The sequence below is a fragment of the Petromyzon marinus genome, chromosome 24 (genome assembly GCF_048934315.1).
Source record: "Petromyzon marinus isolate PM22_M1 ecotype Great Lakes invasive population chromosome 24, UKy_Petmar_22M1.pri1.0, whole genome shotgun sequence".
Lineage (NCBI taxonomy): Eukaryota > Metazoa > Chordata > Hyperoartia > Petromyzontiformes > Petromyzontidae > Petromyzon > Petromyzon marinus.
This window is the reverse complement of record NC_133690.1, coordinates 17,165,500-17,179,529: the sequence shown is the minus strand read 5'-3', so window position 1 is coordinate 17,179,529 and position 14,030 is coordinate 17,165,500. Positions and strand designations below refer to the sequence as shown.

Here is a 14,030-nt window from a genome sequence, read left to right as displayed (position 1 = left end):
ACATTTCCTGTTGTGCAAGTTGGCGTGGGCAGATTACAATTCAGATTGATCTTAGCACAAATAAAACAAAACCACAACACAATTTGTCAATAACACTGCAGCCTTAAAAGGAACAATTTTACAAAACGCGAGGTTTCGGAAAATGGCCCTTCCTCAAAGTGGATAATGCCAACGCAGAATCCGCAAATTGTATTTGTTTAATAGTACAACTACAATGAAATTACAGAAGCATGAAACTTACATAAGCTGGACCATTGTTACGAATGCATCAAGCGACTGACCGCTGTGTCTAGCTGCTCCTTGGTTCACCCTGCCATGGGGTGACCATTGTTGCTACTGCGTCGAGCTACTGACTATTGTGTCCAGCTGCTCCTTGGTTGACCCTGCCCATCAGGTGGCAGAGAGATGCTGGTAAGTGGCGGGGCAGGCTAAGTGAAAGTCACTGACCTGGTGGCGGCAGCAGCAGCACACTGACAGCTGAGAAGGGAGCTTGCTCGGGCAATTACCACGAGCGACTCTTTTGAGGTTGGTATCAGAGAGGGAGGATGCTGCTTGTTGTTTGCTCCCACGGTTGACGACTGACCTGCGACCGCTTGTGTGTGCGCGCCCCTGCTGCTCAGGTGAGCGGTAGTGTCGAGGTTAGCGCTCCGCTGGGCCTCCCCTAGGTCGACTCAGCCTCAAATGAGTACCCGGCGCCGGTGTCTAGTAAACATCGCCACAAGGGAGACAAAGGCGGCCGGGCGTGGGGCTGGCCACCCGTGCCGGCCCTTGATAGGTGCTCGCTAACAACACTTGCACCAGCAGTCTGTTAAGGCTATACGGGGTGGGGGGGGTCTTTGTCTTTGCTGTGCAGGTATACCTCTCCTACATTTACCCCAACGACTACACCCGGCTGACCCACATGGAGACAGAAAACAAGTGCTTCTACCGGGAGAACGCCTATTACCTCGAGAGGTACTCGCGACAACCCTCTCCTTGAAGGTTTTTTATTTACCCTTTTGCTCGTGTTGCCAGTTTAACTTTCTTTCAGCCATTCATTTCAATTTTTTTTGTACTCTCGTTGCCACTCGTGTAAGAAAATACGGCCCGCTCGCCGACCGCCAAAATTGATTTTTTTTCGCAACGATTGGGGGCTGTGCGTGGGCTCCGAGCGCCCAGCGCTAACCTCGTCGTATTTTTGGATCTCGAGGAGAAAGCGGTGACGCGACCGTGGGGGTTCTCGATGTTTTAAAAAAGCCTGCCGCGGCAGAAAGGTCGGCTCATCGAGCACGCGACCCCCGCGTTCAACGCTGGGACCCCGGGCCTCCGCGCTTTAATGAAGAAACTCGTCTTCGCTTGTCAAAAGACGTCGAAGAACTTTTCCTGCTGCGTTGTCATCATTGCCGTGCGTTTTGTAGATCTGGCTGGCTGGTTGTGCACGTGCTCTTGCGCGCGCCTAAGTTCACGATCTCCTCAAACTTTTTCGGCAGGATTAAATTTATTGCTGTCATTTTTCCATGATTTTACGCTGATGTTGCTACCGGTGGTCGTGGTACGGGATGAAGAGTTTAAAACGCTCCACGGTAGTGGACATTACCTCTTTCAGTGACCTCTGCTCCATACGGTAGAGGTCAGCAGTTTCCCACCCACTCTGCCACTGAGAGTAATGCTCATTGCGCTAAAGTCAGGCTAACATAACAATTCTCAGAGGTGGAATTTATCCAACTACTGTGCAGGACCAAATTCAACGGGGTGATTTTTTTGAGCAGTCATTGGTGGCCTTGCTGAGACCATCAGCTCACTCAACTCGAGAAGGCAGCTTAATTTCTGGCTGCTGCCTGGTATCGAAATTCCAGGATCTTGGCGGTGCCAGCTTGGCTCCCTGACATCTGAGCCGCCTTGGCCACCTCCTCAGCAGGTGATCCCTACGGTTTTTCCCAGCCCGATTCGGTGTTGCTGGGCTCACGGTCGGGCTGGTGGTGACAGTGCCTAGCTCTGTGTGCGCGCTGGACCATTTGCTTCCCCGTCTTTTTCCCTCGACTGTAATTCCACTCCTACTTTCGGCGTCGTATCGCAAGACGATCGCTTTTCATTTTGGAACTCTCCTGGCGAGCAATGCAGCATCCCGTGTCAGCCCCCAGAAACCTGGTTCTCCCACGTTCATCATCCGCACGGCTGGATTCAGCCAAACCGAAAGACAAAAGATTCTTCGTAACAATTTTCCTTCCCCCTTCGGCCCTCGCCGACCATGCCGAGGCCATCAATCCGCTCCACTGGGAACCCCGGAGCAGTCGCGGGGGCGGCCACCTCGGATTTAAACCAAAGATTGTCGCCGGTGCCGGCTCGGCGCTCCCAACACGACATGAGCCCCCCCAGCCACCGGGCTATCTCGGTGTCACCCACGTTGTGATTCCGCTCGAGAGGGCACACCCCCTCCCCTCTTTCGCTGGGCTCCTGCAATTCTCGCGGTTTGTTTTTTTGCTCCCCCAAGTGACCAGTTCTTCATCAACTTCTAACACTCCTTGTTCTTCGCTCGGACACCGAGCCTCACACGTTCCCTGTGAAGATTGGCTCCAGGATATCCATGCCATTCTTTCTCTACTCACTCACAACCGAATAATGTTAGCGGCAGTCGCAGCAGCCGCAGCCATGATCTCTCTACTGCTCGGTGAAGGCCTTCCCCGTCGCCATCTCTCACGGCCTCGCAGCAATCTGTTTAGCGGCTGCACAACGGGGCCAATTTTTATCGCTACGTCTCCGCGCCGGATGGCCTCGCGAGCGCATTTCTTTGAGTGAAATAAAAGTGGTTTTGGCCATTAATCGGAAACCTGGCTCGGCTTCGAGGATGTGAAAAGGTGTGCTCCTTTACCAATACTGTAAACCGTAGGGCAAATATGTAAATAGCTTAGGAACAAACACAGCTCTTCCCCTCGATGCTGCTTTTACATTTGAATTGTCAACCTTGTTTACTTTTGGTTTGAATAACTCGTTTATCAGGACCGCTCGCGCGAGCGGATAGCCGTATTCTAGTTATGCCGGTTCGTAGTACACCGCAGGACGATCAAATACAAACCATCACGAAACGTGGCCACGATCCGAATCGAGTATCGAATGTCGTCTCGTCTTTACCGCTTCGTTTGTATCGCGTTTGCCGTCATGTTCTCGTTTGTGTGTGGTCGTGTTGGCGGCAAAATAATCATCGGGCCCCCCCCCCAAAGCTTGCTTATGTTTTCAATCATAGTCTCGGGTTTTCAACTGGACATTTTTAGTTGTTACACACATTAGTGTATCCTTTTTTATGGAGGAGGCCACTGTTAAATTAGTAAACGGGGCAGGTGGGTTCATTTGGCGGCCAGATCAATACGCGGGGAGACAGCCGTTGTCAGTCAGCAGTCAAGCAGGGATCGGTGGGCAAGTCAGCGGGGTCGCCAGGGTGGACAGGCGGTCAGGCAGCAAATGGGTTAAACGGTCTCCAAATGAGAATTCAAGTCACACCTTTGAATCAACAGCAATCATTTTGTTTCAAATCAGACACGGACCGATCTATGCGTCGGTTTATATACGTGTGCAGGTATTTATTTATTTATTATACGTGTGTTGTTTCTTTATTATATTTAGGATTGCTTTTTTTTGTAACCTCGAATCCTGAGCACCCAGCTGTAAAATTGTTGAAACAAACATCAATTTTAATTTATTGGAAAATGTCAACGCTTTGAAGTAAAAAAAATATATATATAAAAATCGATTTCCTTTGGCCACGTGCTCTGCGTGTGGTTTAGCTGCATGGGCCCGTGGTTACACGGACGTGTCACGATGTGTGGGGGGGGACGGGGGTGGGGGGCAGCGTGGAGACAGACGTCTTCATTTTTAAGACGTCTTCATTTTTTCTTTCTTTAACCCCGCGGGAACGACGGCGACGGGAGACGCGCGCGTCGCGCTATTTAATGAAGCGCGCGGGGACGCCATCGCATAACGGCCCTCGATTATTATTTTGGATGTGCTGCCACTGTGGCGTAGCGGGTCGGCGCGCTGGACTTGCCCATCCCAGAGGCCGCCGGTCAGGTTCGATCCCCTCGTCGTGGCAGTTGAATCGGCGGCGCACGATTGTTAAATGCCGCGGCCGGCTCAATCGAGCCGGCCGCGTAAATGGGTGTACGCCACGGATGGTCGATGGGTCGGTCGCGTGCGGTTCGTGTGATGCGCGGCTGCTCCCACCTGTGTTCCGAGACATCTGGCCAGCGTTGGAAGAGTAGGCCAAATACCGTTTGAGAGCTCCCTCGAGAGTCCTGCGTGGTTTGCGGGAACCGACGAGATCAGGCACATTGAAGGTGATTTTGGTCAAATGACAAATCAAAGTACGTGTTGATATTGTTTCTGCAGTGTATGAGCATTTATACAATACTGTACATTTACAGGCATAACATTGGTTAACCTTGTTTTATGGATAAACTGGCCTCTGCCATAGCAATGTGGACTTTCTGCAGCCTTAGGGATGCTTTTGGTCATGAAGACCTTCCCGATGCCTGTTGGAGCACGGGGAACGACAACGATGATGACGATGATGCGCGACTGTTTTCATATTTAATACTTGGTGTAAATTCTGCACGAGACCTGCGAGTTACATCGTGTCGTTTTTCTCCTCAATTTAAGGACACGGTTGATCCCAAGTCAAACGTGGAATGCGCTACATAAGCCGTAAATAATATTTTCCCCTGCCAACCTCCCTAAACAAAACAAAAGGGCGACTTATTCTTCGCCACGTTTGAGAGCTTCTTTAGGAGTCGGAAGCCTGGGCACTTGCCCGTCTTCCCTGCAGTAATGCACGGATCGGACTCGTGACTGCATTGCAAAGAGCGCCAACTCAAGGTTCCTGAGACAGACCACATCAAGAGTGGGGAAAATCTACAGCTGGGCTGGGTGGTTCTGAGTTCAAATCAATGAGCCATCGTCACTGAGATCCTGAGTTCAAATCTGGGTTCCTGTCACCAAAGATTAAACCTTGGTTTCAATTGTAGCGAGTTGGTGGTCTCAGCCCTGTCACCGATGAGGGCAAAAGAAAAGTCAAGAACGTTCAGTGTTGTTTGCACTGTGATAAAGGTGCATATCCTAGTATGTGGTTGAAATAAGTCGGAGGGAGCTCAGATGTAGTTCTGTCATATTCGATTCTGCGGGACGTTCTAAAACAAACGAGGCTCTGCACTGCTCTGCAAGAGTTCAGAATAGCCGTTCAAGTCTCACGTGACACCGATAGTAAAATCAGAACAACATTGTTCGTTCGTTTCTCAATCCGCTTGCCCTGGTGAGGGTCACGGTGGCAGCATGTTGAGTAGGGGCAGTCCCAGACCTCCCTTTCCCTGGCGACAAACTCGAACTCTTCCTTGGGAATTCCCAGGCGTTCCCAGGCCAGCCGAGCGAAATAGTCCTGCCAGCATGTCCTGGGCCCGCCCTGGGGTCTCCGTCCATAAAACTAAATGAAAACAGCCACAGATGACTGATAAGCTCAACTCCAATGCTGCTACTCTTGCACACAATGAGAAGCAAAGGAAGACCAGGACGAACCTTTACTTTTCCCAATGCAACCGAGCTGAGCTGGGGCTGTACCAAGCCAGTCCCGCGTAGCTCAGGAGCCAATACCATGTATTTTCCACTGCAGAACCGGAGCCGTGCCAGTGAAGTCACACACGTCGCATATTGAAGTGTACTGACGGAAGCAACGGTTAAAAACGAAAATTAATTAACGCCACCCCTTGCCCTGCTTGGCCTCGAGTTAAATGAAGGGTCGGCAGCCTGCAGCTCCAGAGCCGCGTGCGACTCTTCAAGGACTGCTTCGTGACGTCATTTATTAAGGACGCACCGCCTCGTACTCCGAGTGCATTGCCTCTCTTGAAATATTGAGGGTTTTTTCACTGAACTCTAATACAAATGGCTGCTCTTCTCGTTATTATATATTGGTTTGCCGACTCCTGAGCTTGATTCAGAAGCCTTGTGAGCCTTGCGAGTTTCACGGATCCGTTGAGGCTCGACTCGGCAAATAGCCAGTGGAAAGACAACCCGAACCGCCGGGGCCACCCACGCACCGTCATGGCCTGAGTGGGCCGGTGGGAAAGGGCGGTGTTGGACACGTTCAGCATGGTCGCTTGGATCGGAGCTGGATTTTGAACAGGAGACGGTCAACGTCAACATCACAGAAGGACGGGAAGCAGCGGGCAGCGTGCCCCATCTGGCTGTCTAACCTCTGGAATTGTAATTCGTCCTCGTGTTTGTAATCCGATGTGGAACTCCGAGGGCAAGATGCTCCATTACTTACGCGTCGGACGGTGCTCATCTGTGTTGTTGATCCGGAGCCAGGAGTTGAAATTGCATGTTCCCTCCAGAAAGAGCCCCGCTCGCTCGCTCGCTCCGTAGTGAACACGAAGGCAGCCGGTGTTAACTAGCCAGGCAGCCGTGCAACAACCCACCCCTCCCAGCGACGCGATGAATCATCACGATTTAGGACCGCGCTTAAATTCATATTTTTCATTTTTAACCCTCTTGTTAATGTTGTTTCTCGGCATTTGGTTCATTGTTGTGCCCGTTTTATATGTTTACTGCATTGTTCCAAGCGTAACATCGATTTGGATAAACCCAAAGTAATTGATGCTTACGCGCACACAGTCCGATGCGTGTGATCGTGAGTGTACGAATGTCTTTGACTTGATGCGCTGTTGCACACCTATTGCCTTACTTGCGGTACAACGGTGGTGGTGGTGCACCGAGTCAACTTCGACCTAGAATTGAACTCGCAACCTGGCACTCGTGATGTGCCCGGCATTCCAGTGAATAAGCGCTCCGGGCGTCTATGTAGGCAGGAATATGTGCCCGGTCCTGATCGCTTTAAACGCAGGCATTTGGCCTTGTCAGTGCCGATGCGAATTCAAATGTAAACACACGGGGACAGCAGGAGACCCGCGAGTGTGAGGTTTTTGGTTGCGTTGAGGATGGAGTGCTGCCCTCTCCAGGCCAAACGGAGCACAGTCCCCGCCCCCAGGAGCCAGTGTGGAATGAATCGTTGAACAATGGCGGCATTGGCGGCGGGGGTACAAAAACACAATTCACAGCAAACGTGAACGCACTCGTCGACAACGATGCCTTCAAAATAATATATTTTATACATAATATATGTAATCGGCAACGTTTCAGGCATTGGCCCTTCCGTGCCCTGTGAGCCATTGCCTGAAGGGCCATTGCCTGAAACGTCACCGATTTTCTTTTTTTCTTTTGAAGGCAGTGTTGTTGACAAGTTTGGTTGATTTCTTTTAGTCGGGAATTTAAAATGTGCAACGCACCAACTGAGGAAAAATCGCTTTCCAAAATGTGTCCCACCTGCTTAAACATATCAATGACTCGACCTGGATGGGCATTACAGCGACCAGCTCCCATCAGCGGTTCACCCTCGGCAAAAAAAAAAAAAACTGCGTGCAGTATAAACGAAAGCGTCGTTATCGTATTGTGACGAATGCGCGAATGCCTTCCGCATTAGTTGGGACAGCCTTGAAACCGCACGCACAAAAAGAGAGCTGTCCAAGTCATAAGCTGGCGCTGCCACACCCGCGCAGGTTTGGCTTCTACCGATACATGAAGATGGACGCGCCAGAGCAGCGGCCGGGGCTCGCAGCTCAGCAGCCGCAGAGAAGGGACGGAGAAAACAACGGCAGCCTCTGGGAGGACCGGGGCTCGGACGGTGAGGCCCACGGCAGAGCCTGCGGCGTTCCGTTCCACCACGCGCTGCTTTCCCCACACGCGTGCCGTGCTCACACCCCCCAACCCCTGCCCCCCCCCCCCGGGGGTATTTCTTACGAGCCACTTTGCGTCTTGGTCAGCTCTCGCCTCTGATTTGGAAGTTAAAATGAGCGATGTTCCCCCCCCCCTTCCCTGGTGTTCAGCGCCACGAACTCAGCCCCACGAACTCAGCCCCACGAACTCAGCCCCACGAACATGTTGAAAGCTGTCCGATCAATCCTTTTAGCTCCAAGAAGCGTTCTCAATTTAATCTCGGGACTGCTTCTTCTTCCGTATGGTCTCCGCGCAGTCCCTCCAAGCAGATTCAATATGGTGGCGAGATGTTCACTACCTCGCCTGGTATACAGGACCTCGTGTATTTGATCCCCACCCTGACGATGCCTGCTGTGTATTTTAAGTTTGCATGTTTTCCTCCCCGTGCTCGCGTGGATTTTAATCCTGGTCCTCCAGTTTTTCCCTCCACATTTAGAATCAACATGCGTTTAGAGTATTTGTCTGCTATAAATTTCCACACTTGATAATAAGCCACTTCGTTGAGCTATCATTTGTGGCCAGGTCCACTTCTGGGAGCCCTATAGCTCAGTGGGGCTTACCTGGTAAAATATATATTTTTTATCATTTAGTTTTAGTTTATGATCGTTGTTCTCCCGCTTCTTGACCCCTGTCACCCTCAGCACTGGACCCCAGGGACCAGTTCTACGATGACGACGGCGGCGGTGGCATTGGCGGTGGCGTTGGCATTGGCGGTGGCATTCACCCCGACGGTCTGCCCGACCGCGCCGCGAACGAAAACAACGAGGAGGAGGTGGACGAGGAGGAGTACGACGACGAGGAAGAGCAAGAGGAGGAGCCGCAGCAGCCGGAGCTGGCCCCGCCGGACCGCGTGCGCCGCCATGCGCCTCAGCACGGCGCGGTCGACGTGGAGAACGACGAGCGCGAGCCGGATCGACAGCACCGGCGAGAACGCGGGCGAGAGAACCGGCGAGAACGCGGGCGAGAGACCGGAAGGGAACGCGAGCCCACCGCGGGCCGGCCAGGCGCGGGGGGCGATCAACACCAGGCGGAGCAGCAGCACGCGCTCCCCCCTCGCAACCGCGCCTTCCCCGTGCAGTGGTTTGTCGCCAATCACGATGCCGGCGCCGTGCTGGGGGAGCCGGCCGCCGGGCCCCGTGCCGGCGTCACGGGCGGCAGGCGCAGGAAGCACAAGAGGAGGAGGAGGCCCGAGCAGCCGGAAGTCCGGGAGGCGGGCCGCCGGGCGGAAGCGGCGGGGGCGGCGGTGGCGTGGCCGGCCGCGGACGAGGGGCGCGCCGGGCCGCGGCACAGGGACTACGGCGACGATTTTGACGACTACGCGTTCCAACGCCGGCGGAAGCTGTTCGGGCTGGACGGCAACCCGAGCCCCGCGGTGCCACGGGGAGCGGTGGAGAATGGGGGGGGCGGCGATGGGTTCGCTGCGCCCGCCGCTGCCGAGGTCGGTGAGCCGCGGCGTCGGTTCGGCGACGGCGGGGATGATGACGACGCCGCAGCCGCCGCTCGGCTTCGCGGCAAATCGCGAGATTTGCGGGAAGCGTTTCGCGGCGCGGGGAATGAATCCGTCGAAGCCGCGGCCGCCCTTCTCGCCTACAAGGAGGCACACAACGCAAAGAGGAGGCGCAAGAACGTGAGGAACCAGAGGGACGCGAGGGAAGACGGTCACGGTTTGGCCGCCGCAGCCCAAGGAGGGGATGGTGTGGTGGTGAAGGACGTTGCCAACGGCGAAGTGGCAATCGGTGATAAGAAGCGTCGGCCTTCAAAACGGCGCGGTCTCGCCCGGCAAGGAGGAGCGAACGACGTGGATCAAAAGCAGAAGGTGGCGGTGGACCTCCCCCTCGTCAATGCCGGGGGAGTCGGCAAGAACGCTTCCCGCGAAATACCCACGGGGGCCCCCGTCCCCACCAAAAGCAACGTCGTGGCGGGGCGCATCCGAGACGCGGATGACGCCGCGGGGGCAGCAGTGGCGAAGGTCGGCGAGGCGCCGGAGAAGAACGGCACGCGACCGCCGCAGAGTGCCAACGCCACCGACGGCGCCGTCAAACCCGCCGCCTCCCAGGCCCCCGCACCGTCGAGATCCACCACGCCCCCCACGCGCGCTGCCGACGAGGAGCCACGTAGGAACGAGGCCAGCTCGCGGACGAAGGCCAAACGGAAGCGGGATCGCAACGGCGACCGCAGGTCGGAGGTCATCTTCGCGAACCACGCGGGCCGCGGCCAGGAACGTGGGCACGGTCCGGGTGACAAGGCGGCAGCCGCACCGGGAAACAACAACAACGACGACAACGACAACAACCGCGGCTCGCGGGTCGAGAAAAACGGGTACGAAGCCTCCCCAGGCAATCGTGGGGTCCAGCGCGGGACGACCGAGTCGCAGAGGGGCTACCCCCGTGGCGACCGGGGCCGGGGCGGCGTCGAGCCGCTCGTAGCGGCCGGGGACGACGGAGACGCCGCCGCCGGCAGGAACGAGGGGCCGTGGAACTCGCTGTCGTCCTTTGACCCGAACGACGACGGCGACGACGCGCGGGTCGGCGCCGGAGCGGTCGAGGACAACGGCGGGAGGGCCGACGACCTAGGCCGCGGGATCAGGGACGGGCGCAGGCGCCGGGGGCGCGCAGGAGGGCGCGGGGGCCGCGGCGGGGGGCGCGGAAAGTGGAGCTGGGCCGTGGAGGAGGAAGAGGAGGCGGACTGGAAGCGCACCTTCAGCATCGGCGAGACCGACTTCCAGTTCCTGCGCTCTGACTGGATCGACCTGCGCTGCAACGTGTCGGGCAACCTGCGGCTGAGAGAGGAGGAGGCCCAGGCTGTGGCGAACGTCATGATGGAGAACCTGGGCCGGGTGCATCCCGAGTGAGTGCGCGCATGTTCACAAAGACAAAGATCCCCCCCGGCCCCGTGTAGCCGTTAAAGACTGTTGGGGCAGGTGCGGTTTGCGAGCACCTACGAAGGCCGGCACGGCACACAAGGGGGTGGGTGGCCAGCACCATGCCCGACCGCCTTTGTCTCCCCAGTAGCGATGTTTACACCGCACCAGGTACTCATTTGAGGATGAGTCGGCCGAGGGGGGAGGCCCGGAACCGGTTCAGATAATCGTCACTGGTGTGGGCCGTGAGCAGAAATCGAACTCGGGTCGCCGGGTTCATTGAAAACCGCGTCAAACTGCGACACTTCCGCTCCCCGCACACTTGAGATGAACATTACTGTCAGGAGTAGAGTGAGTGGGAAAGTGCTACCCGCTCCTGTGTGGATCAGAGCTCGCCCTATGACATCCCCTTCCAATGGGGCGTTCCGCCACACTGACCTGCGAGAGGTGTTAAGTGACACCTGGCCCCGTGACATAACGCCGATACCACAATCGGGATGCTCAAAAAAATGTTGAACCCAAACCCTCGGCTTTGCCGATTCGGTGCCCCGACCTCGGAGCCGGCTCGGCCACCGTAAAAAATGTCCAGCATCCCGGGTGATTTGGTGATTCTTCTTCACGGGATTTACCTGCACCCCATCCCACTCCTCCCCCCCCCCCCCACGCGCAGCCTGTACGAGCTGCGCCGCGTGGTCAACGCAGAGAAGCGCCGCGACCGCGTCAAGGGCAACCGCTACCTCCTGGAGCTGGAGCTGCTGCACCGTCCGTCGGGGCGGCTGGCGCGCCTCTCCCAATACGTCTTCGCCCCGCTGCCGGCGCGCACCTCGGGCCAGGTCGCCGACGGCGGGGGCGGCGGCGCCGGCGCCGCCAACGTGCCGGCGCTCTCGCTGTGCCTGCCGCGGGGCTTCGCGTGGAAGCCGGATGTGATGGTCTACTTCGTCGTGCCCGGTGAGGGACGCGCGGGGGTGCCAGCGCGCTGTGCGAAACGCGGTTTGGTTTTTCTCTACTACCGCCGGGCAAATCGATGGGTTTATACTCGAAACCGCGGTTGGAAAAGCCCGTGGTGGGCGAGGGATTGCTGCATGCGTCTACGGAATATGATTATTGTGAGCTCCTCTGGGACCTCTCCAACCTCCTGTTGAGCAGTGGGCACAGCAGGTGGCAGCATTCGTCTTTGACGGGAGCAAACACCGAAGTAGCTTATGTAGCTCCCTCTCTCTCTTTCCACGAGGGTGTGGCCTCCTCCTCCACCTCGTCCGTTGCCGTGTAGTCTCTTGACTGAAACCTCACAATGCCTCTTGGGAACAATCGGGGAAACATTGTACAGTACAACACATAAACCGGTTTCAAGGAATGGGTCGTCTCTCGGACCACTCTGCATCCCGACTTTCTATATGCTGAGCTGGTAGCCCCGAGATCCTGTGTTGGATTCCAGGCAGCCGCCTGTCATTAAACCGGTTTGTCAGATGGAGAAAGTTGATGATCTCAGCCCAGTCTACAGTGACTGCACACACACACACAAAACCCCTCATCACGTTCCGTTCGGGCGAACACCTAATTTGGCTAAATTCCAGCACTAAGAATAAAAAGAAATATCAGTTACAATCTCACGCGATGAACATTACTCTCAGGGACGGCGTGTTGGAAAGTGCTTTGTTGACTAGAGGTCACATTGAGGGTGCCTCGGAGCTATTTCTGTGATCTCTGCTTCTGGGGGTCATTCTCGAACATTAAAGTTTGCAATTAGTTGAAAATGTTTTGTCGTCTCACGGACATGACCCTTCAAGAAGAATCATGAAAAAGGCAAAGGAAGAGCGAGCTGACAATCCAGTCCACGGATGGAGCCTTCAGTCCTGCTTTAGGGGGTTTGTCCGTACACAGAAACGTGCATGTGGGAAGGAACACACAAACGGAGGAAGACACTCGCATTCTAACTCGCACAAATCCCTCGTGCTGTTACGAATCTGAATGTAATTTTGTCATTTATTAAGTTAGTTTATACAGATGTTGACTGCAATGCCGCGCTGTGCTTGACCTGCCCGTCGCGCACGTCCGTGCAGTGAAGAACCAGGGCCGCTGGGTGCAGCAGTTCATCTGGGACATGGAGGCGCTGCACCGCGCCACGGGCGACCAGCGCTTCGGCGTCGTCATCGCCGACTACTCCAGCGAGGACATGGACGTGGAGAAAGCCCTGCTGCGCAGCTCCCTCCCCCGGTGGGCGTCCTCACTTCCTCATCATCCACCTCATTCTGCTACCCATACTCATCCTCACTCCCTCCATCCTCATTCACGTCCTACTCACCCTTCTCATCCTCCTCCACGTGCATCCTTTTCCCGCACCTCCGATTAGCACAGTTTGCTACGTACGGTGCTAAAGATGTTCAACATACAAACATCCTCCACCACCCCCCACATCCTCCTCCAAGTGCTCCTCCACCATCCTCCTCCATGTCTTCATTCTCCTCGTCCTCCTCTTTCTCCTCTTCACTCACCACCATCTCCTCCTTCCTCTTGCTCCTTTTCCTCCCCCTTCCCCATCATCCTCCTCCTCTGCTCTTCAGCCACTCAACACTGCTTGAAGAATCAGGGATGGCGACCTAATGTCCCCTTCAGTTCAGGGGACGTTAGGGAAGCGTTCTTACCGAAGTGTCGCTCTTTCCATCCATGGTCACCATGCCCTGACTGAACATTACTCCTGCTGCAAAAGAGTCAGGAGATGGGAGTCTAACGGCGGAATGTTGAATCCATCTGTATGGAGATTTGAGTGTCACCACCTACCGTGCATAGGTTTTCTCCAGTTTACTTCCGCATGCAAAACGGTCAAGAAAATCGGTCAAATAAAATCCCGATTTGTGACCCTCATACAAAGAGTCTTGAGACGCAATGAGGCTTTTCGGTATACAGGGCTGAGCGGTATGTTACAGTACGTGGAGTGATACAGTAACGCGGCGGCGTACACTCACTCATTTTACCCGCCATCTCGCTGGTTGTGCGTAGTAGTGGTACATCGTATCTCGACAAACTTTATCGTTACATTGTTTCCGTGCAAATTGTTTTTCGCTTAACACGGCATTTTTCGGGAACGCATCTACCACTGCCGCTTCGTTAAATGAGGACCTGCGGTACTGTCCTTCCCCCCGCACCTCCATTTAGCACGGTTGGCTATGTACGGTGCAAAAGACGTTCAGCATACATGCAACATACATACTATCTTTCCCATTTCCACCCCTGCTCCCGTGCCCCAGGTATCACTACGTGAAGCTGCAAGGGAACTTTGAGCGATCGGCCGGCCTGCAAGCCGGAGTCGACGTCATCAAGGTAGACACGCGTGGCCGTGAGCACCTGACATCGCCTCCGGGCGAGGTGGCCTGGGTTCGCG

The 14,030-nt window shown here is 55.4% G+C and overlaps 1 protein-coding gene across 3 annotated transcripts in view; it reads left to right on the top strand.

Moving 5' to 3' along the window:
* The window catches only part of LOC116945638 (N-acetyl-beta-glucosaminyl-glycoprotein 4-beta-N-acetylgalactosaminyltransferase 1-like), a 119,829-nt gene that overhangs the window by 86,474 nt on the left and 19,325 nt on the right, over window positions 1-14,030 (top strand). For all 3 annotated transcript variants that reach the window (XM_076069473.1, XM_032960143.2, XM_032960141.2), the window contains 6 exons: window positions 854-954; window positions 7,575-7,699; window positions 8,433-10,638; window positions 11,322-11,599; window positions 12,712-12,865; window positions 13,897-13,969. In XM_076069473.1, coding sequence (XP_075925588.1) covers window positions 854-954; window positions 7,575-7,699; window positions 8,433-10,638; window positions 11,322-11,599; window positions 12,712-12,865; window positions 13,897-13,969 — 2,937 coding nt within the window. The remainder of the gene's footprint in view (window positions 1-853; window positions 955-7,574; window positions 7,700-8,432; window positions 10,639-11,321; window positions 11,600-12,711; window positions 12,866-13,896; window positions 13,970-14,030) is intronic.